The 24905-nt window shown below is 45.5% G+C and overlaps 1 protein-coding gene across 1 annotated transcript; it reads left to right on the top strand.

Annotated features, from left to right (window-relative positions):
• Window positions 1–7822: 7822 nt before the first annotated feature.
• Window positions 7823–10258, top strand: LOC101151457 (neutrophil defensin 1). Its single transcript, XM_004046592.3, has 3 exons — window positions 7823–7902; window positions 9261–9447; window positions 10028–10258. The coding sequence occupies exons 2-3, from the start codon at window positions 9273–9275 to the stop codon at window positions 10135–10137; spliced, it is 285 nt and encodes a 94-aa protein (XP_004046640.1). The 5' UTR covers window positions 7823–7902; window positions 9261–9272; the 3' UTR covers window positions 10138–10258.
• Window positions 10259–24905: the final 14647 nt, after the last annotated feature.

Below are 24905 nucleotides of genomic sequence, written 5' to 3'. Positions count from 1 at the left end.
GGCTGCTCTGCCTGGAGACTAACCATTCTTTTATTCCTTTACTTCCTTAACAATCCTTTCACTTTAGAAAATCTATAAAATTGAAAAATAAAACTTGACGTCAAGATATGTCTGTGAAATTCAGTAGGTTTTAGATATGAAGAGACAGTCTGACTCGTTCTTTCTGGATTCACACAAGTAGACTTCATTACAAGGAGAATATTTTACTGTATCTGTAGAATAGTTTTTAAAAAGTAGAGCCAAGCCCAAGAGTGTGTTCAGCTGTGTGTGTGATGGGGCAGAAGCACAAAAATGAGCGCAAATGAGAATGAGTCTCAAATCCTGTGTGACCAGCACTGCTCTGTGTATTTATTCCTATTGACTGAGGTTGTTCATGCTACTGGCCCCAATGCAGCCAACATCACTCATTACCTAGCACATGACTTACCCAAGATTCCCTTTACCATCACTGCTGACCTTCTGATCCATTTATGATGATTTCCCTGTGTCCTCAGACTCAGCGAGAGGCTTGAGGTGCATTTGCGGAAGAGGAATTTGCCGTTTGTTATAACGTCGCTTTGGGTCCTGCGCCTTTCGTGGTACACTCCACCGGATCTGCTGCCGCTGAGCTTGCAGAATCAAGAAAAATAAGCTCAGAATTTACTTTGAGACTTAAAAGAAATTCTTGTTACTCCTGTACCTTGTCCTCCATTTCCTTTTCTCATCCAAAATAAATACCTTGTTGCAAGATTTCTGTCTTTACATCTCTTTCACATTTGATGCGTCTTTGTGTCTCAAGACACTTGGGATGCACTTACCAGAATCCTAAGTTTTTAAACAAAAGAAAATCTGAAATTCTAGGAATTTCAAGCAGGAGTTTGAGCTTCAGACTCAAATGGAAATGAAGGCCCAAATCATACCACCAATCTCCCCATCCACTGCTCTGTCTTTTCACTCTGCCTCATTTTCTCTGGATCCACTCTCAAAGGGCTCCCGTGTGCTGGGCAAATAATCAGTGTCAGCTTAAAGTTCACACAGTCACAAAATCATTCCTCCTCAGGAGAAACCAGCATCATCTGTCCCAAAGAACTGGGGTTTTATTGAACGTGTCCAGGTCACACATTTGCCTTTTAAGCCATTGGGTTACAGGAGATTCACTGAAACAGCTTCAAGGGGGAAATGGGTTGTCAGCAAAGGCGGGATGCATGGAACAGAAAGCACAGCGGCCCACACTGGGATGTCCACATTAAAAGCACCCTCCAGCCAGGTCTACTAAGACCTGGATTTCACACCCATAAAGTTGTCTTCACACCCAGAAAACACACAAGCACAAATGCTCCACTACACTTTGCAAGACGCTCTCTCCTCTGTTGCCTTAAAGCCGCTGAGAATCTGATTCTGCCTGGAAAATACAGCTTCAGAGGGGATAAGGGATGAGGCAGGGAAAGCATTTCACCAGGAAAAGGGTAGCCTTCTTGTTGCTGCAGGGTGCTGAGGCAGCTCAGGGGTCCAGGCACCCCACTGAGACACTGCATGGATGGGGAAGCCCATGCAGATCCCAAGGAGGACAGAGTGGGTGCCAACCTCCAGTGCATTTCCCCTAGCTCACCCAGGCTTTCACCTTTCCTGCCTTTGTCTTCAGGGAAGTTGAGGCCAACGGCTCTCCCTATTGCAACGTTCTGACTCCTATTTCACCAGTCTTCAGTAAGCGCTTCCTTCACATTTCTGCGACGTCTTGGTGAATTTTTTCTTGTACAATAAATGAAATAGGTTTCTTTTGCTATTTCTTTTCTGATTTTCTAAACTCGGCTTACAAGCAAAACCAGAAGGAAAGGGATCTGAAAAGTACTCATTCCATTTTACAAATATCTGAATTTTTTCCTTTTTCACTAAGAAACAAACAACTCATGAAGAACCTAAGGGAAAGAGCCCACTCTCACATTTCCTCTCAGTCACCCTCCCAGCCTCTCAGTGCTGGATCCTCCTGGCTGACAGCGACCCCCACTTTTGTTCCAGCCCACCACCCCATGCTCCTGCCACCACCTGGAATTCCTGGATCTCTGAATATCAAGTATGAAGGTCCCTGTTGCTGACTCACCCGCTGTACTTCCAGCCTCTCCGGTAGCCGTCCCTCCTTCCCTGCTGATCAGCATCGATAAGGCTGTTCTCCCACAGAAATGTGCCTGGGAATCACCCGGGAGTCTGTTCCCCAGGCTGCACCAGGAACACCTGTCATCTACCCTCGTTTCCTGTTCTTATGAACTGTACTGTCTTTAACTCAGATTCTCTGAGCTAGGTAATATTTTTATATCATTGTGAGGCATATTAGCTGAGTTTTGCATTCAAATTTAAGAAACCACAACAAGCTGAGTTAACAATTTGACTGCCACACCTGATACTTAAGAAAGAATTCTGGCTTCATAAAATCCCTGATTGAAGGACCCAAAGCATAAGAGTCCTTGTTGTCTTTACCTTTTATCACCCCCATTTTTCTCTTGATAACTTGGGCTCGCTCCCCAAGTGACAGCCATATGAATTGTGCTTATCTCCCCACAGCCTCCGTTGCTGATCTCCGGGAGAAAACCCCTATTGATTTCTCTATTGTTTCAGTCAACTCCCGAGTCCCATGCCCTCCTCTGAGTCTGTCACTCAGTGGAGAGACTGAGACTCCACCTGGATCCCACATTACCCCTCCTCCACACAGGAAAAATTCAAACTAAGAATGGATGAGACAGGGTTCCTCAGTCACTCCATAGAGTCCACAGTTTCATCCCCCACCATGATGGGCTCTTTGTGACACTTTGGGAAGAAGTTGAGAAAATTCCTTCCTATTTTAGCAATATTTCAGAGAAGTTGGGATTTACACACACAAAATATGTACAAATCCAATTCCTCAGCAATACTGTGAAAATGCCCTCTGTTCATCTAGGGCTGTGTGAAAAGACACCACAAAACTTAGGGAATTAAAACAGCACGATCAGGTCGTCATTCACACGTTTGCAATTGGGACATAGCCCCCTCCATGGGCAACAGAGGAGAGGTTCTGCTGGGAGCTGAAAACCTCAGGGCCAAGACGCTTGCGCACAGGTAGCGGGGAGTGCTGGGCTGGCTCAGTGGGAGCTCTGACAGGCTGAGGGATGAGACACTGTGATGCACTGAGGCCAAGTCATGCCAGCTCATGAGAGAAAAGATAGGTGTGACACTTTTTATCCCACTTATAGCTAGGAGGATTTGAACCGGAGAGATTTACAAACACTGCATATCAGAGTTTTGTTTTTCCTAGAAAGCTGGTTGCTCTGGGTTCTCTAGCTCTTCCTTGCAGGTGGGTTCAGTTCCTTTTTTTGCAATGCTTAGACTTCCTCCAAGCATTGTAGCTGGGCTTCAAAGGCACTAGCACTCTTAGTATATGTGGGATGCTGGGGGAAAGAAAATCATACACCAAGTGACTTATAAACAACAAAAATACATTTCTCAGTGTTCTCGAGGCTGAGATGTCCAAATCAAGGTGCCAACAGATTGGGTGTCTGGTGAGGACCAGCCTTTTGGTTCATAGATGGTACCTTGTCACTGCTTCCTCACCTGAGGGAATGAATGAAGCAGCTCTCTGGGGCTTCTTCCTCAGGGGCACTAATGCAACTCATGAGGACTCCATCCTCCTGAACATATCACTTCCCAGAAAGCCCCACCTTTTCATGCTATCACCAGGGGAGGGATTTCAACATAGGAATTTCAGAGGGCCAAAAACATTCAGGCTGCAGCACCATCCAATACACAGGAAGTGAAAGATACCAACTTCTTATGACCTTAGCGCAACAAACGGCATGGTGCTAAGTCAGGTGTGTTCAACTGGTCAAGATGTCACCCAATCTAGATTCAACAGGAGACATTTTCACCTCCATTTTTATGTGAAAAGACTCAGGGATTTAGGGCCATATTTTAAAACAGCTCAAGGAAGTTATTTCCTTATGGTTTATTGTAAAATAATCCTGCTGCAATCCTCAACACCAGACACACAGACAGCTTGTGAGAGGCGGCTGGGAAAGGCAGACAAAGGGCAGGGACTTGGAGCTTCTACCTGTCCCAGCTGGATCTGCAGGCCCGGGAGTGGCTGTGTGGCACAGGCAGCACCAGGACCCTCCCTGCAGGGCAGTGGACAAAGGGCTGAGGGGAGGGACAGGGCAATGCACTCTGAGGAGCTGGGAGGTGGAGGGTCCCCCTCAGAGCTCACCTCTGCGTAGCCCCCGCTGTGCCCCATGGTAACACGCATGCTGTGTTCCATGACTACCCTTTCCTATGGGGTCAAAACCATAACCCCAGGGCCCCGCCCAAGGTCCACACACACTGTGTGTGCTGGGGCCACCAGACACCATAAACGTGTGTGAGAATATATGTGCTGCTCCTGGAAGCTTCTCTCCTCTCACACCTGCAACCCCACCCACAGCTTCTCCAGAATGTTTACCCCAGCCTAATGAAGTCAAGGTTTTATTGAGTCTAGACTCGCTTCAATATTCCCTAAAATTCAAATGTGTGTGTCTGAAAAAAACAGCTTTGGCTGCATCTACATATAGTGTCTACATGTGGACACTGATTGTCTACACTGGCTGCAATCAGTGGAAAAAATCAGGCTGGGGTTGGGGACTATGGATCAACATGGAAGTGAAAGTACTGTAAAAAATTTGTAGACATAACACCTTTTTTGTTTAAACCACGAAATTCTGCCAAGGTTCTAGTGCAGCCCAAAGAGAAAAGTGAAAAGGACCATAAAGAAGAATCTTTCTGTTCTAATTTGAGTTTTGGAGTTTGAGAATCACCTGCGGAAGGATGGCAACAATGCCTAGGTGTGACCTCAGCACACACTGAGACCCTGCTGGGGCTCTGGGCTGCCGAGTCCTGACCGCAGTCTATGGAGGAGGCAAGGATGGGAGCATGGCCATGAGGCAGACACAGAGCAACGTCCCAGCAGATGGTTCCCAGTCCTGCAGCCAAGAATGGGAGGGAAGGAGAGCACAAGACTGGGTTGGGGCAGAGAAGGCCACCCCTCCAGGGACAGGAGCCACACATCACTCTGAGCCAGCTGGAGGGTCTCTGTTCTCCCTGAGCTCCCCAAATCGCTCTGGGTGCTGCATGTAAAGCCACTGACTGGGCCAGGCCACATGGGCAGGGCTGCTGCACCTGCTCTTCCTCTTCCTGGACAGTGGCCAAGTTTCTGCAGGACACACTCATGGCCCCTCCAGCACTGTTGTAAAGATTCTGGGCATCAATTTGTCGTCAGTGGGCTGACAAAGTCCCCTTGCAGTTAAAAACCAAATCCTCACCACTAGTGTCCCAGCCACTTTGCAGCAGGCCCTCCATGTACTGGGACATCATGTCTTTGGAGACAGCTATACCCCACTTGTCCATTCTGCTGAGGCCCACAAATGCCATCACCCAGAAGCCCTTCACATCCATTGGGGCCACAGCAGGATACAGTCTGTTGCTGGTCCAGCAGGTGATCTCTCGAGGCCATGCCCGGGTCCCGGGTTCTGAGTTTCATGGGGAGGCCCTCACTACCACCCATCACAACTCTCAGAGCCTCTGGACAAAGCACACCTCTCCTGGCTATGGGCTGCTGCCCATGTAGTCTTCCAGGGACCGTAGCTCCTTATGCCCTGGGTGGAGCAGGTGTTCTCTTTTCGTGGCCTTTCTTCACTTTCTCCTTTAGAGCCACACCTATCATTGATTCAGATGGAGGCTCCCACCTCAGGACATCACAACACAAGGGTGGGTTAAGGGAGTCTCATTTAGTCCATCGTCCCCAAGCCACCAGCCTCCTCAAGCAGCACGGTGGCCTCCTAAAGTCATGGTTATTAATGTCTCTGGATGTGCTATGGACACCCAAGGCACCAAGGTCCTTCCAAGGGCCGTCACTTTTTTAACTCTCAACCCCATGGCCACCACCGCCTCATCACAATTGGGCTAGACCCACTTTGGTGCCTATCTTGGTGATCACAGAAGAGTTAGCTTCTTTTTTGCCTTACACATAACATCATTTACATGTTCTCCAATAATGAGACCTCCCCATATCATCACAGGACATCCACCATCTCAACATCAAACATATACTGAACAATGGACTGTGGATGGATAGTAAACTACGATCTTCTGCGGATGACACCCCAGGCCCACTGGCACCCAGCAGGACCACGAGGCTTTTGCTAGACCACACCTCTCCATTTCACATGCAGCTTCTGGCAAAAGCTCCCTTTTTTACCGGTTTTAAAGGTTAGCTAATATTTCCCACTTACTCCTCCTGGCAGGAAGTAAGGATTATTGCTCCAGAACCCACCGAGGGTGCAGTCAGAGGCAGTAAATGAGGAGAAGAAGGCTTCAAACTAGAGACACCAACTACATCAGGCAAAGACTATATGGAAGCGCCATCACCAAACGTGGCCACGGGGGAGAAAGGCTCCAAGGAAAAGTGGGTGCCAGCCAACCCCATCATCAGTGTCAATATAGAAGCACTGGGAAGAAAGCCCTGAGTGACAAGATGTCAGTGTTCTCTATCACCGGCCTTGCTTGGTATCTTATGTACAAATGGCTTGTGGGGTAGCTGTTTAACCCAGGCCTGGCAGCCTAGAGGGCTGCTGGAACAGGACAGCCCTAGTCAGAATTTGTACCCCAGACTGGAAAACTGGGGAATTCCCTGTAAGCCCTGTTAGAGGGGCTGCACCCCAAATACAACCTGGCCTGTGTCCAAGATGGGCAACTCAACCCTTCGATATTGAATGGGTCCCATGGCACCAATGCTTAAACCCCAGCAGCCCTCACAATCGCAGATCGTGTTTTAAGGATGAGGAGGTAGTTCTCTGGATGCACAGGCTTCAATCCAAATGGGCTCACGACGCCGCAGCACACACCCAGACTGCAGCCTGAAGAGTTGGAGCGTTGCATTCACAGAAAGCATCCAGACATGATCATGGGCTCAGGGATACACCTGTTCTCTGATGTGTACGAGTTAAGGATGGAAACTCCTATGCCTCCCAGAAAGCACCACTCAAGCTTTTGCTGAATGCTTCTCTGAAGACCCACAAGGCCTGAGAGGCTGTGCAACACCAGCAGTAAAGTGAATGCCCAGACTCCCACCTCCTTTCTTGGGTGGCCATCTGGAAAGGCCACTCCCACCCTGATGGCTAATGCCTCAGACCAGTTCTTGGCCCAGATGATCCTAGACAATTGTTTAACCTTAAACTGTTCATTGGCCAAGCAAACAGGTGATAGTCACCTCTGGGGAACCACATGCCGCATGTACATCCAGTACTCAGGAGAACCCAGAAATGTCTGTTCCACATAGCAACAGAAGCCCAGGTAGCACTCAGTCTCACCTGGGTGTTCTCCAACATCCCAGCTCAGCCAAATGGCTTTGACTGGTTTTTATGGTTAGACCCCAGGTCCTCGGGACACTGCTTTAGAAACACATTCCAAATCCTCGTCTGTGTGCAGGTGGCATTCCTATCCTAGTCTCTTTGCAGGGCGTATACTACGATACGCAGCCAGGCTGTCCCAGAGGCTTTAACTATTCCCTTGGTGCAGGTAGTTCAGCTTAGCCACAGCCAATGCATCACAGGGTCAACTGTGTTAGGAGCCATTGAGAATCCATAGTTGGTTGCTGCCTGGGCCTGGCCAGGGCTGACCAAGGTAGATGAGAGGTTCCTCTGTGGAGTTCTACTTTAACCTCACCTTCCCACCAAATTTCTCAACTGTCCTTGCCACCACAATTATTTAATGGACCCAACAGAAAGTAACCCCGGAAATTAGGACACCTCATCCCAAAAGACCTTTAAATAGGGGAAGTCCACTTGTGCACGGCTGCTCCTTGCTATAGAAGACCTGGGACAGAGGACTGCTGTCTGCCCTCTCTGGTCACCCTGCCTAGCTAGAGGATCTGTAAGTACTACAAAACTTAAACTTTACACTGAGTTTTCATCATTGAAGCTATGCCTCCAATCTGACCTCTGACTGTGGGGCCAACCCAGAGGGACCCAGCAGGTGAATGCCTGCTGGGAACATCTGTCTGGACCTCTGATGGCTGCTGGGGCAATGGCTTCCAGCTAAGTTAATAGAGAAACTCAAGCAGTTTCCTTCTAAACACACATGTCCTAGTTGACATGTCCACTAGAGACAATCACAGGTCTTTGGAACATTCTTTTGAGAGAAACCTATTTAGGTCCTTGGTCTGTTTTTCAATCAGGTTGTTTGATTTTTGCTATCGAGTTGTTTGAATTCCTTATGTATTCAGATATTTGCCCCTTCTGCCACGTAGGTTTTGCAAATATTTTCTCTCATTTTCTGGGTTATCTTTTCACTCGGTTGATTGTTTCCTTTGCTGTGCAGATGCTTTAGCGTTAAATGAAGCCACACTTGTCTATTTCCCCTTTTATTGCCTGTGCCTTTGGTGTCATAGCCAAGAAATCATTACCTACATCAATGTCAAAAGCTTTATCCTTCTATACACTTCTAGCAGTTTATGGTTTCAGTTGTTACATTTAGGTTTTCAATTCATTCTGAGTTGATGTTTCTACACGGTGTGAGATAAAGATTTAAATACATACATATATAAAATCATGAGGTAGTGTACACTATAATTATACAATTGTTAATTGTTACTCAAGTCTAAATAGAGGTGGAAATTATAAACTTTCTTTTTGTTACTTAAACAACTCTATGTCACTGAGCTGATTTCACCTTTAGCCTGATAAAATCATTGTCCTCTCCACCCTGATTCCTACAGGAGACTACTCACCCCATAACCTCAAATACCTCTTCATGAGGATGGTAAGTCACCTGAATCCTGAAGTGAATTACTCTCTATTCCATTGGAACTCATATAGGACACCAGAATCTAGACCTCCAGAGAACAGCAGGACCCATCTTCAGAAAATAAGAAGCATTTGTTCCCTGAGCCTGTTGAATCAAAGTGCAATTTCTATTCTTTTTGGAATGTTAAAAAGTAAATAATAATATTTAAGCAGGTGAACCCACGAGTAACATAGCAGGGTCTTTCTTGTCATTATTAGCTCCAACCTAGCACAGACATTAAAGGTAGAGATGTATACTAGCATGAAACTGGGAGAAGAGGAGCATTCAGGCAACCTTGAGACCAATGGGCCTCTCTTATAAAATGCACGCCTCCTCTTACTGAGATTGAGCAAGGTTTCTTGTCTCTGAGCCTTCTCCCAGTAGAGCTATAAATCCAGGCTGGCTCCTCCCTCCCCACACATCTGCTCCTGCTCTCCCTCCTCCAGGTGACCCCAGCCATGAGGACCCTCGCCATCCTTGCTGCCATTCTCCTGGTGGCCCTGCAGGCCCAGGCTGAGCCACTCCAGGCAAGAGCTGATGAGGTTGCTGCAGCCCCGGAGCAGATTCCAGCGGACAACCCAGAACTGGTTGTTTCCCTTGCATGGGACGAAAGCTTGGCTCCAAAGCATCCAGGTGAGAGAGGCAGGCATGCAGAGCTGCTAAGTCTAGAGGGAAGGACAGGAGATAGGTTCCAGAGTTGGGCCTGAGCAGTCTATGTCACTGAGGTGGCTTCACTTAGAATCTCTGGGCATTGATTTTCTCATCTATAAATTGAACAGAGAGCCAAATAAACCTGAGAAACTTTATTTCTCCAAAGACTTGATTCCAAGAAACGTCTGTGAAATTCACTAAGTTTAAGATATGAAGAGACAGGCTAGTTATTTCTGGATCTAAACAAGTAGACTTAATTGTAAAGAGAACATTTTACTCTATCTACAGAAGAGCTTTTAAAAACTGCAGCCAAGCCTGAGGGTATGTTCAGGTGTGTATGTGATGGGGCAGGAATGCAAAAATGAGAGCAAAGGAGAATGAGTCTCAAATTCTGTGTGACAAGCACTGCTCTGCGTGTTTATTCCTATTGACTGAGGTTGTTCGTGCTACCGGCTGCAATGCAGCCAGCATCACCTGTCAGCTAGCATGTGACTTCCCCAAGATTCTTTTTCTCACCCACTGCTAACCCCATACTCAATTTCTCATGCTCTCCCTGTCCCAGGCTCAAGGAAAAACATGGCCTGCTATTGCAGAATACCAGCGTGCATTGCAGGAGAACGTCGCTATGGAACCTGCATCTACCAGGGAAGACTCTGGGCATTCTGCTGCTGAGCTTGCAGAAAAAGAAAAATGAGCTCAAAATTGGCTTTGAGAGCTATAGGGAATTGCTATTACTCCTGTACCTTCTGCTCAATTTCCTTTCCTCATCCCAAATAAATGCCTTGTTACAAGATGTCTGTGTTTGCACCTCTTTAATGTGTGATATCTGTCCGTGTCAACACACTTGGGATACACGTACCAAAACGCAAAATCAAATTTTTGAACAACATAAAATTCCAAATTCTAGGAATTTCAAGCAGGAGTTTGGGCTTCAGATCCAAATGGAAAAGAAGGCCCAAATGACACCACCGATGTCCCCACCCACTGCTCTGCCTTTTCACCCTGCCTCATTTTCTCTGGATCCACTCTCAAAGAGCTCCCGTGTGCTGGGCAAACAATCGGTGTCAGCTTAAATTTCATGCAGTCACAAAATCATTACTTCTCCGGGAAAAAAAAACCATCCTCTGTGCTAAAGAATTGGAGTTTCATTGAACAATGTCAGATTGTACATTTTCCTTTTAAGACGTAGGGTTACATGAGATCCACGGGAAAAACTTTCATTCAGAGGGAAATGGGTTGTTAGCAAAGGCGGGATACATGGAACAGAAAGCACAGCATCTCACATTGGCACGTCCTCATTAAGAGGACCCTCCAGCCATGTCTACTAAGTCCTGGATTTCACAATCATAAAGTTGTCTTCACACCCAGAAAACACACACACACAAATGCTCCACCGCACTTTGCGACGCGCACTCTCTTGTGTTGCCCTAAAGCTGCTGAGAACCTGATTCTGCCTGGAAAATACAGCTTCAGAGGGGATAAGGGACGAGGGAGGGAAAGCATTTCACCAGGAACACGGTAGTGTTCTTCTTGCTGCAGGGGGCTGAGGCAGCTCAGGGGCCCAGGTACCCACTGAGACACTGCATGGATACGGAAGCCCACCCAGAACCCCGGGAGGACAGAGTGGGTAATGATCCCAGACTTCTTCTTGTTTAGATGATGAAGGACACAAATAGGGAATCACGGTGTGAAGCCCAGGAGCCTTCTTTGGCTTCCTGTGACTGCCACGGACTTGGAATCATGTGGTCCCTGAATTAACTTTCCATAGTATTCTGAACTACGAACTGGATCAAGATGGCTGCATCTTGGGGCATCTGCCAGAGGTCCACCTGACTTTCTCCCAAGCATCTGAGGTCTCAGCTAAAACTTCACTTGGTCACTGAGGTCTTTTCTGATCTCTCAGAAAAGCACTGCTCTGTGTATTTATTCCTATTGACTGAGGTTGTTCATGCTACCGGCCCTAATGCAGACAACATCACTCATCAGCTGGCACGTGACTTCTCCAAGATTCCCTTTACAACCCACTGTTGACCTTGGTGATCCATTTCTGATGCTGTCCCTGTGTCCCCAGGCTCAGGGAGAGGCTTGAGGTGCATTTGCAGATGAGGAATTTGCCATTTCTTTCAACATTCCTTTGGGTCCTGTGCCCTTCCTGGTAGATTATACCGGATCTGCTGCTGCTGAGCTTGCAGAATCAAGAAAAATAAGCTCATTATTTACTTTGAGAGTAAAAGAAATTCTTGTTATTCCTGTACCTTGTCCTTAATTTCATTTTCTCATCCTAAATAAATACCTTATCGCAAGATTTCTGTCTTTACATCTCTTTCACATTTGATGTGTCTTTGTGTCTCAAGACACTTGACATATACCTACCAGAATCCTAGGTTTTTAAACAAAACAAAATTCCAAATTCTAGGAATTTTGAGCAGGAGTTTGGGCTTCAGACTCTAATTGAAAAGAAGGCCCATATGACACCACCAATCTCCCCATCCACTGCTCTGTCTTTTCACTCTGTCTCATTTTCTCTGGATCCACTCAAAGAGCTCCCGTGTACTGGGCAAACAATCGGTGTCAGCTTAAAGTTCATGCAGTCACAAAATCGTTACTTCTCCAGGAAAACCACCATCCTCTGTGCTGAAGAATTGGAGTTTCATTGAACAATGTCAAATTGTACATTTTCCTTTTAAGACATAGCGTTACATGAGATCCACGGAAAAAACTTTCTTTAAGAGGGAAATGTGTTGTTAGCAAAGGTGGGATGCATGGAACAGAAAGCACAGCAGCTTACACTGGCATGTCCTCATTAAGAGCACCCACCAGCCATGTCTACTAAGACCTGGATTTCACACCCATAGACTCTTCTTCACACCCAGAAAACACACAAACACAAATGCTCCACTGCACTTTGCAACAGGCACTCTCTTGTGTTGCCTTAAAGCTTCTGAGAACTGAATCTGCCTGGAAAATACAGCTTCATAGGGGATAAGTGATGAGGGAGGGAAAGCATTTCACCGGGAAAATCGTAGCCTTCTTGCTGTTGCAGGGTGCTGAGGCAGCTCAGAGGTCCAGGCACCCCACTGAGACACTGCATGGATGGGGAAGCCACCTACACCAACCACAAATGCCCAGACCCCAGGAGGAGGGAGGAGGCATTCCCCACGTCCACCTCATGCAGATTCTGAGCAGGTCTCGGCCCCAGACTGAGGCTCTGCCTGTCTGAAGTGGCAGCTCAGGGATCCAGGCACCCCACTGAGATGCTGCATGGCTGGGGAACTCAATACAGATCTTAGGGACTATAGATGAGTCTATGACTGACACATAAATGGTCCCAGCTCTACCTCTTCTTTAGAGAAGGAAGGACACACATTAAGATTGAGAATGCAATGGCCAAACTACATTCCTTGGGTTCCTATAACTGCCACTGACTTGAAGTCACATGGTGCTTGCTTTAACTCTGCATACTGCTCCTAACTCTCCGCTGGGCTGGGCTGACTCCCTCACACGGCTTTTGCACTTTACCCAGAAGTCCACCTTTCTTGCACCCCAGATCCTGGAGTCTCTACTAAAACTTCCCTTTGTCACTGAGGGCTTTGCTGATTTCTCAATTTTAAATTGCAACTAGTTCCCCCTGGAAACCTCAATCCCCTTGTTCTCTTATTTTAAACTGTAGAGTTTCATACCATCTTACATTCTGTACATTTCACCTGCTTTCTGTAATGTTTGCCTCCCTACTCTAGAAGGTGAGCTGCAAGTTTTACTCATTGTTGGGCCACAATACATAGACGACTCCCTAATAAATAGTAGAGGATCAGCAAATTCATTATGATTACATTAATTAGTCATATCTAACATCACATATTATTACAAAATTACATTGTTATTACAAAACTTCATAGAATAAACCTGACACCTATGGGGATAAAGCACCCATGTGCCTAGTCCATGTGACAGCATTGCTTTAAAAATCAATAAAAATCATTTAAAACTAACAGGAGAATATCATGGGTAGAAAATGGCTTTGTGAAGCATCACTACCTTCTAATGAAGAACTAGCCATTTTGGCCTGTAGTGGCAAGACAAGAGTTTATGATATATCTTTAACTGAAACATACAAGATATTAAAAAATTCAATACATTAAAAAGAAGAGGTAGAGCAGTATTCTAGGTAAAGAAAATGGCATTGGGACAAGAAGTATGCAGGGTCAGATAGACCTCCACTGAATTTAGAGGAATTGCTTTTGCAACAGAGAAGAGTAGAGCAGAATTCCGGCCAACGTGCTGAGAAGTATCCATCAATCCAAGGGAAGGGGGCAGATGAGGACGGAGCATCCCATCGTCCTCAACTGGGGGCACCACATGTGGCTTCTGCTACTGCAGTCCAGGGTGGCCAATGAAAGCAGCAAACTCTAGGGATGGAGAATGCAGGGAGAGATGTGAGGGTCTCCAGACAACCAGGGTAATTTTCGCAGCCTCAAATAAGACCCCGAAATGATTATTGAAAACACAAACTCTGTATGTACACTGAAGACCTACTAGGCATTTTAAAGAACCCACTCATGTGATCGAACGATAAAGAATAAGTCAGAGGTGGGCCATGTTTTCACAATGTGATTATCCCAAGACATAGCATCCCTGTCTCATTGTAGGGCTTCCACTGTGAGGCTCTGAATCCCTACAGGGCATGGAAGCACAAAGAAAAGTGTGCTTGGCAGTTTCATTTCCACTCACCCTCTTCTATTCTTAAGCCCTCATCCTTAAGATGTGAAGCTGTGTCTAGAAAATCTCCAGGGATCTTCTCATCCACAATTTCCAGTCTAAACTCACTTGCCATTCCCCATGTTTACAACCTTCCTTCAGTGAGCACAGTCTACACAGCGTCCTACTGAATGTCTTCATACATTTCCTCTACACACTGTTCTCCACACTTGGAACTTAATCTCTCACCTCTCTCCTTGCCCCAGTCCTGTCCTCCTTCAAGAAGGACATGAAGCCTCTACTGGACCACAGTGTCACTTGACTTTAGTTAGGCACTTACTGGGGACACGTTTTTTGGCACCAATGACAGGTGTAAGACAATTTTTCCATGGGTGGGGGGCTGAGGGATTGTTTCTGGATGAAACTATTCTACCTCATATCATCAGGCATTAGTCAGATTCTGATAAGGAGCACACAGCCTAGATCCCTCGAATGCACAGTTCACAATAGGGTCCACATTCCTGTGAGAATCGAATGTCACCGTTAACCTGACAGGAGGTAGAGCTCAGGCGGTAATGTTCACTCACCTCCTGCTGTGTGCCCCGGTTCCTAACAGGCCATGGACCGGTACTGGTCCTCATCACAGGGGTTGGGGACCCATGCCATAAGCAGATGAAGGGATTTGGAAAAAGGGGCCTGGGATTCCAACCTAGCTTTGACAATGCTGGACCTTTACCCTTGGAGGCAACATTTTAATCCTATGGATCAAACTATAGTATTCTGTAAAATGAGAACACTAATGTGTTCTTCCCATTTATGATGGGTTGAAGGCAGCATTGTGTGACATCATAAAAGTGCTATTAATTGGATAACTCCTATAGGCCAGACAGTATTCTCAAAACACCAAAAGATTTAATATACTAATATTAGCTAATATGAATTGATTACTAAGAAATATCCATCCATTATAATAACTAATACTCACATTAATCCTATTAACTCTCAATTACCATTATTTTTTTCAGAAATATACATTAAGGAGAAAATGAACATTAGACAGATTATTTACCTTAATCAAAGTCAAAAATGATCGAGCAACAAGGCTGATGCCAAATTCCGTATACTTCATTCATACCCTATACTCTCTATCCTCTGAATTCTGCAGTGCTGGCTTCTGTAAGCTGCTGGGTTATTTGTGTTCTGAGCCTAGAACCTGACAGCTGCTGATGCTCAAGAGATATTTGCTGACTGAGAGTCTTACATGAGCATCACAGGCTCTCCTCGGCACAAGCCTTTGTAAAGCCCCTCCTTTGGGATTTCATGTGAAGCATCCGGGATCTGATCTTTTGGTCCACATCCTTTAAGTAGCTGAACTCAAGTTTATTACCAGACGCCACCAGTCAGAATTCCCATTAATCACCATTACTGAGTAAAGAGACTTATTGCTCTCAGAAAATGGTGGCTAGGAGTACTGTTGACCTCTCCACAGACTGGAGATAATGATATGGCCAGCAGGATGCATCCATCGGGGTCTATAGGTGCATGAGATTGTAGCAAGAACAGGTCCCCAAGACTGCAATTCATCTTGGGGTCCAGCCCCTCCTGTGCAGAAGCAGGATCTGAATGTCTCTGAGGAGGGAAGAGACATGGGCTTCCTGTGTGTATAAGTCAGTCAGGTGCAAGATCAGAGATAAGGGCCTTCAGAAATGGAATTCTGTGCTTACACTGAAATGTGTGTACTTTGGGGAAGACTGAGGCACAGCACAGTGGGACAGAAGAGGTGAAATAGACCACACAGAGCACCTTTGTTGCTACAATGTCGCTTTGATGTTTCTCTGATCTAGCAGCTTCATCTACAGCCATGTTTCCTACACACTTGTTGGGCCTCTATATGTGCCATTCGTCCAGTTGGTATGGCTCCTCATAGCCCTCCCTGGGACAGCACAGCCTCCTCAGGGAGGGTGGCAGCAGATGGAACGGCAACCCTGACTCATAGCACAGAGCATGAACGAACACATGCAAGACTGAGTTTTACAAGGTTACGTGGGAAAGACACAAAACTCAGAAAGCAACAAATAAATTTTAAATCTACATAAAAATAACTACACATCAAAAGAAACCCTATAGAGAATGACAAACTCTAAAAATATTTCTAATACACATGACAAAGTGTTAATTTCAAACTATATAAACAGATGCTACCAGTCAATAAAAATAAATAGGCCAAGAAGGTTTAAAAAAAAAAAAGCACTTCAGGGAAAATAAATACAAGTGCTTCCTGGGCATTAAATCCTCTTGAGCCTAATTTACATGAAAAATGCAAACCAAGACTCCACTGTGATATCAAATTTTGCTTATCACGTTGGAAAAGATTTAAAAAGCTCTATAATGCAGGTACCAGCTGCTTTCAGCCACAAAGACCAGGAAACCCAAATAAACAGTGGATTTCAAAGTCCAGATCATGTTTCTCCTAAGTCGTCACACAACCAGAGGTGGGCAAACAGGAGTGGGTGCAGTATCTCAACCATGGCCTCAAGAACCAAACAGTCTTGTATCTTTCTGCTCCTCCATCCATATGGAGGAATTGTCTTCTTCATGGTAAAAAGACAGGTGTTTCTACAAGTCCAAGTGCTTCCACGATCCAAGAAGAAAAAAGGAAGACCACATAAAACAATAATGGAAAATTATAACACGAAAACGGAAATTTATTTCATTATTTTAAAGACTACCCCTCTTAGGGATTATCTTTTATTGCTCAGAACAGAGCTGTCACTGAGCTGCAAGAGAGTCTAAGACGTCAAGTATTCCTAGACGAACATACTGCTGCCCTAAACATATGCAGGAAGAAAGGGCAATGACAATTGGTAAAAATTAGGTTGGTGGAAAAGTAATTGCAGTTTTGGACCATGAATTTTAAATCATTATAACTAGGCTCCAACACAGCTTTGTTAATCAAAATAGAAACCATTAAAATCAACACATTTTTGCCAACAAGAAATGTTTGTCTATTCCTGTAGCATAAAAATCCGTGCTTCTGGATTCAATGAACTCTTGGAAAGCATTTTCTGCATCCCGCTGGTTGTGGAAGCATTTTCCTTGCAAAAAAAGTTGTCCAGATGCTGAAAGAAGTGGTAGTCGGTTGGCGAGATGTCAGGTGAATATGGCAGATGAGGTAAAGCTTCGTAGCCCAAATCGTTCAGCTTTTGAAGCATTAGTTGTGTGACATGCTGTCGGGTGTTGCATTCATAAGAATTGGGCCCTTTCTGTTGACCAATGCCGGCTTCAGGCATTGTAGTTTTTGTAGTTTTTGATGCATATCATGGATTTGCTGAGCATATTTCTCAGATGTAATGGTTTCTCGGGGATTCAGAAAGCTGAATCAGTAGCGGATCAGACAGGCAGCAGACCACCAAACAGTGACCATGACCTTTTTATGGCGCAAGTTTGGCTTTGGGAAGTACTTTGGAACTTCTTCTCAGTCCAACCATTGAGCTGGTCTCCGCTGGTTGTCACATAAAATCCACTTTTTGTTGCACATCACAATCTGATCAAGAAATGGTTTGTTGTTGTTTTGTAGAATAAGAGAAGAAGACACTTCAAAGCGACGTTTTTTTTATTTTCTGTCAGCTCGTGAGGCACCCACTTATTTAGCTTTTTCACATTTCCAATTTGCTTCAAATGCTGCACAACTGCAGAATGGTTGATGTCGAATTCTTTGGCAACTTTTTGTGTAGTTGTAAGCAGATCAGCTTCAATGATTGTTCTCAATTGGTTGTCGTCAACTTCCAATGGCCGGCCACTATGCTCCTCATCTTCAAGGATCTCGTCTCCTTTGCAGAACTTCCAGAACCACCACTGCACTGTAAGTTGGTTAGTGCAGTGGGCCAAAATGCAATGTCCTGGGCCAAATGCATTGTTGATGTTGAGAGTTGTCTCCACTGCCTTAACGACCCATTTTGAATTCAACTAAGAAAATTGCTGGAATTTGCTTTTTGTCTAACATCATTTCCATAGTGTAAAATAAATATAAAATAGACAGAAACTAATAAGTCATTAGCAAAAAAAAAATAAAGTGAGCAATGTGCATTAAAATGGTCTATAATATAACCACATTTATTTAAGAACGTATTCCAATATCAAACGGCAAATTTCAACAATGCAAAAACTGGAATTACATTTGCACCAAACAGGGCCTTCTAAAAGAAATTCCACTGGGCACAGCGATGGTTGGAGTGATTTTTGTTTTTAGTGTATTGAACGATCTTTAGTGAGGACAATGCAACAATAAACTCAAAATATTGAAGACATGTTCTTTAACCCAGAATTCTACTTCAAAAGACATATTCAAAAGATATTGTCACTTATGGACAAACTGATGTCTATAAAACGATATTCATTGCTGTTTAAAATTGTCATGGCAAAGCTTAGAAATATACAAATTATGACAATTTGACAATATTTTCCCAGTATAAAAATAGTAAAGTGATGGCATGTGCAAACGCTGGAAAAGTATAGGGTATAATTGTAATGTTGAAGCTCAATGTGTTTTGATATACAAAGTGTACAAGACACAGCATTAGAGGGAAAAAGCAAGTGTGGAAGAATGTGTAAAATTGGGAAGTGGTGGTTTCCAAGAGCAGAGCTGCAGGGCTGGGGGAACAGATGGGAACCTATTACCCTTTCTACCTGTTGTTCCGTCTGCATGATTTAAGATTTTATAATTAAAACAATAACAAAGATTCTAGAAGAGGGCTATAGGCATGTCAATTGTTTTGATATTTCTTAAAGTACAGATATGTTAATGGTACAAATTTTACTTGATCTGTCCAAATGACATTTGTTTCTTAAAATTAACCCACCATTTGGCTTTAGTTTTACTTATTCTTGACCTAGTATCCTAATGAGCTCATTTCACCTGTAGCCTGATTAAGTCGTTTTGTCCTCTTCACACTGGCCCCAGGAGGAGGCTACACACCCTATAACCTCTTCATGAGGGTGGAAATGTCCCTGAGTTCTCCAATGCTTTAATTTTCTATGCCATTGGGTTCAGATCTGGGGCTCCACAGAGTGGCAGGGCCCATCTTCAGAAAATAAGAGGCATTTGTTCCCCAACTTAATGAATGAAATCACGGTTTCTTTACATTTTTCAATATCAAAAAGAAAATATTCAAGTAGATTGTAAACAGAAAAATAAATAAGGGTACTCAGCCTCCCTATCAGCTTGGATCCAGTCCAGACACTAAACATAAAGCCTCAAGCTATGATGAAAGCTGGGAAAACACCAGAACACAAAAGGGACCTGGAGGGCAAGGGTAGCCCTGCCACAACCAATCACAAGCTCCACCTCCTGTCACTGCAGCATCTGTCTCAGGCCTTCTCCCAGTAGAGCTATAAATCCAGGCTTGCTCCTCACTCCCCACACATCCCCTCCTGCTATCCCTCCTCCAGATGACCCCAGCCATGAGGACCCTCACCCTCCTCACTGCCATTCTCCTGGTGCCCCTCCAGGCCCTGTCGGAGCCACTCCAGGCAAGAGCTGACTAGTCTGCAGCCCAGGAACAGCTTGGGGCAGATGACCAGGACTTGGCCATCTCCTTCACTGGGGACACAAGCTCAGGTTTTAGAGCTTCAGGTGAGAGCCACCAGCATTGCAGAGCTAGGAGTCTAGAGAGGAAAACCAGGCACCTCTAGAATCAGACCCAACAGCTGGCTCTTTCTCTTAGGTGATCACCTCCCTAGGCCTCAATTTCCTCATGTGTAGACTAAAAGGAAAGAGCCAGATGATACTCCGGGGATGACTTTTCTCCAAAGATTTTTGATTCTATGACAATTCTGAGAAGCACACTTATTTTCTGCAGAAACATACTGGGCCATCTTCCCTGCATCATTGATGAGAGCCCACTCTTGAAGAAACATGTTTCACTTTGTCTATTAGAAGAGTTTTAGAAACTAGCAACAGGCCTATGAGTGTGATCAGATGCCTCGGTGATGGAGCAGGACTACAAAAAGGTGAGCAAATGAGAATGCGTCTCTAATCCTGCCTGTGAGCAGCACTGCTGTGTACATTGATTCCTACTGATTCGGCTGATCTTGCTGCTGCTCTGATGTGGCCACCGTGATGAACGCAATCAGCCCAGCAGGTAACTGCACGGGGATTCTGTCTACCACCCACATCTGACCCCAGTCCTAATGCCTGATGCTCTCTGTATCCCCAGGCCCAAGGACCCTCTTGAGATGCTCTTGCAGAATAAGAGATTATCATCTTCAAGAACACAGCTATGGAACCTGCACCTCCAGTGAGATTCACTACAAATTCTGCTTCCTCTGAGCTTGTGGAACAGAAGAAAGTAAGTTCATAACTAGCTTTCAGACCTAGAAGATAACTTTCATTACTACTGTACTTGGTCCCCAGCTTCCTTTCCTCATCTCTCGTAAAGTCCTTATAGCAAGTTTTCTCTTTGCACCTCTTTAATGTTTGATATGTGTCTTAGTCAAGACCGTGGGATGCAAGTACCAGAACACTAAATTCTACATGTTAAACAAAAGCCAGTTCCAATTCTAGGAATATTGGAGATGAACAAAGGCTTCAGACACACATTGTTAGGAAAGCTCAAATGATGCTGCTCATCTCCCCATCTACTGCTCTGCCTTTTCACTCTGCCTCATTTTGATTGCATTCATGCAAAGATAATGCTTACGTGTTCCATAAACCATCATTGTCAGCTTCAAGCTTATACAGCCATAACATTGCTACTCCTCAGGAAAAGCCAGCGCTTTCTTTTCAGAAGTGTTTGAGTTTCCCTGAGCAGTTCTGGATCGTACATCTGCTTTTTAGACCTGACGTGGTATCAGCTCCATGGGGAAAAAACAATTCAATTAAAGTGGAACTGGCTGTTACAAAGACGTGATGAGTAGAACAGAAAGCACAGAGGCACCCCTCTGGGATGTCCTCATTAAGAGTATTTTCCAGCCATATCCACCAAAATCTAGATGTCATACACACAAAGGTGCCTGCACACATAGAAAATGCGCACACACAATTAATTGCTCCACTGCACTGGGTGACAGGCACTCTCTTGGGTTACTTTAAAGCTGCAGAAAATCTGGTTCTGCCTGGAAAATACTGCTTCTAAGGCATCGGGAAAAATGAAGAGAGGGACGAAAGTTCTCCAAGTAACCTGAGTCCCTGCTGGTGCTGCAGGGCGCTGAGGTTCTAATTCCCAAAACATCCTGCACTTCAGTGAGTGAGCAAGAAACCAGGTCTGGGGAAAAGGGAATGAACCAGGAGCGCTCTCTGATGCTCAGAGCATTTGCCAGGCAGGCCACAGCGCCCCCTGCTGTCCTGCCTCCAGCTGCAGCCTCCCCACCAGGCACAGCACACGTGGGGTCTACCTTCCTGAGCCTGTCTTCCTCCTTCCTCCAAGAGGACAGGGTCACTGCCTAACCCTGGTGTACCTGAGGCCAGGCTGACATCTTGCTGGGATGAGATGTGACCCTTCCTCCTGTCTGTTCTCTCTTTCACTCCCCTGATTCCCACAGACCCTTGAACCCTTGTCCAATATGTCCTGCAAATGTCCTTTCAGGACATGACCCCCCAGCCCAGAAGGGGAGTCCAGTGTGAGCCCCTCATATTTACTCTGGATCGTGTAGTTGCAGTCAGTGATTTCAAAACACATGTTTGGAAAAAAAAAAAAACTATATTCAAACCATGCCTACTCTTAGCAGGTGGTCACTGTTAAAACGTCCTAAGGAGTTTGACTGGGATAGAAAAATTACAGGCTTCAAAGAAAGGAAGGCATCTCAAGTGGGTTATTCACCATTTCTGACTAAATCGTCTCATGGCCCAGACACTGCCGTGACCACCAACACTAACGACAAATGCCCAGAGCCCAGGAGAAGAATGCAGGTGTTTTCACGCCCACCCCATGCAGATTCTGAGCAGACCGTGGCTCCATACTGAGGCTCTGCCTATCTGAAGAGGCAGCTCAGGAGTCCAGGCACCCCTCTGAGACACCGCATGGATGGGGAACTCAATACAGGTCCCAGGGAAGACACAGTAAGTCTGTGTGTGACAGAGAAATGGTCTGAGCTCTTCCTCTTGTTGAGACAGTGACGGAAACATATTGGGATTCACCGTTTGAAGAGCAGGAGCCTTCCTTAGTTTCTAATAACTGCCACTGATTCAAAATCATGCGATCATAAGTTACTTTCCATATTGTTCCAAACTGTCACGGGGGCCGAGCTGACTCCATCTCGGGGCATCCGCACTGCACCCCGAAGGGCAACAGCTGGTTGCCCAGACCTGGAGTCTCAGCTAAAATTTCACCTTGTCACTGAGGTCTTTCTCCATTTCTCAATTTTAAATTGCAATAAGTTCCCCTAGTGGCCTCCATCCCTCTTGTTCTCTTTATTGCTAACTGTGGAATTGTAACCATCTCACCTTCTGTACATTTCACTTACCATCTGTAACATTTCTCTCCCTACAATAGAAGGTGAGCAGCATGTTTTGCTCATCGTTATACCACAGTGCGTAGATAACTGCCTAATACATAGTAGGGGATCAACAAATTCATTATGGATAAATTAATTATAACCAATATCATGTAATTATATAGAATTCTATTATCATCACTAAACTATATAGGAAAAAACTGAAACCGACTGAGGTAAGGCAGTCCATGTGTCTAGTGCCTGTGATAGCAAACCTTTAAGAAACAAATCAAAAACACTGAAGTCTGAAATGTAGAACAATATCCTGGGTAAAATGTGGCTTCATGAAGCGTTAGGACTTCAGGAGAAAGACAGAGATCATTTTGTCTTAGAGTGGCAATAAAGGATTTCATGGTGAAACATGAGATATTGAAAATGTGAATAGATTAGAAGAAGGGGTAGAGCAGCATCTGCAGTAGAGAGAATGGCATCCTGGCCCTCAAACCAAAGTGGCGCCCCCCAACTTTAGACGCTGGAGGCTGTGGCCACTTTAGAGGGTACCCTAGGCCACTGGTGCCTCTCACCAGATCTCTAGCCAAGCAAGGGAAGCTCAACTGCAGATGCCGTGCCCTGGTTAACACAGGCTGTGGCCGGTACTCCCTTGTTCCTGGGCCATCACCCTTTCAGCACATTGACTTCACTGGGCCCCTTCCACGCAGCCAGCACCTTTGCTGTGCAGAAGCAGACACATAACCCCGCACTTCCATCAACTCTTCCAACCCAACACCCTTGGTGTAGCAGGTGCTCTCTTGCTGTGACATTTGCTCGGTGACATTTCCCTCTTGGAAACTACCTCTGTGACATTTCCCTCTCAGAAACCACCCAATATCATTGATCAAGATCTAGGCTCCCACTTCAAGGCAGCAGTGGTGACATACGAATGTGCATCACAGCATGAGGATTTAGGGGACTCTTACTCGGCCCATTGCCCCCAAGCCACCAGCCTCCCCAAGCAGCACAGTGGCCTCCTAAAGTCATTCTTATTGAAGTTGTGGCATGAAACCCCAAGGGGACCAAGCCCCTTCTGAGACTCCTAACTTTCTTAACGCTCTATCCTGTGGCCGCCAGTGCCTCATTACAATTAGGCCAGGCCCACCATGGTGAACACTTTGGTAATCACAGAAGCGTCAGGTTCATTTTCCCTTAGAGATAACATCATTCGCATTTGCTCCAATAATGATAATTCCTCATACTGTGATAAGAGGTCCATTGTCTCAACATCATACATTCACTGGAAAACAGATTGTGGATGGAGAGTAAGCTGGCGGCCCAGGCCCACTGGCACCCAGCAGGGCCACAATGCTTCTGCTACACCACACCTCCCATCTTGACGTGCAGCTTCCAGCAGAAGCTCCAGTTCTTACTACTTTGAAATGTAGCTAATGTCTCCCACTCACCCCTCCCTGGAGGCAGTAGGGATTATTGCTCCAAGACCCAAAAAGGGCACAGACTGAGTCACTAAACAAAGAGAAGCCTTCAGACTAGTGGACATAGACTACATTAGCTGATGATCACATGGAAGTATCATTCCCAAATGTAGCCTGTGTCAGTGGTGGAGAAAGACTCTGAAGAAACGTTGGTGAAAGCTCACACCATAATCGATGTCAATATCAAAGCCCTGAGTGATAAAATGTCAGTGCTCTTTATGGTTGGTCTTGCTTGGTATCTTATGTTCCCATGGCTTGTGGAGCTACTCTCAGACTCAGGATCCAAAGCCCAAAAGCTGCTAGAACAGGACTGCCCTGGTCAGAACTTGCATCCCACGCTGGAAAGCTGGGAAGTGCTGGAATCCCATGCTAGGGGGGCTGTGCCTCAAATGCCACCTGACCTCCGTCCAAGGCAGGCAACTCAATCCTTAGATATTGAATGGGTCCATTGGCATCGAGCTTAAACACCAGCAGCCTTCACAATCACAAATAACATTTTAAAGACCGGCAGGTGGCTCATGCCTGTATTCCCAGCACTTTGGGAGGCCAAGGTTGGCGGATCACCTGAGGTCAGGAGTTCAAGACCAGCCTGACCAACATGGAGAAACCCAATCTCTACTAAAAATACAAAATTAGCTGGGCATGGTGGTGTAATCTCAGCTACTCAGGATGCTGAAGCAGCAGAATCGCTTGAACCCGGGAGGCAGAGATTGCGGCGACCCAAGATCTCGCCATTGCACTCCAGCCTGGGCAACAAGAGTGAAACTGCATCTAAAAAAAAAAAAAACAAAACCAGCAGGTGGCCCACCCAATACCAGGTATGAATTC

Source organism: Gorilla gorilla, chromosome 7 (genome assembly GCF_029281585.2).
Source record: "Gorilla gorilla gorilla isolate KB3781 chromosome 7, NHGRI_mGorGor1-v2.1_pri, whole genome shotgun sequence".
NCBI lineage: Eukaryota > Metazoa > Chordata > Mammalia > Primates > Hominidae > Gorilla > Gorilla gorilla.
Note: the sequence above shows the minus strand (reverse complement) of the source record. Positions and strands in the feature narration are given on the sequence as shown.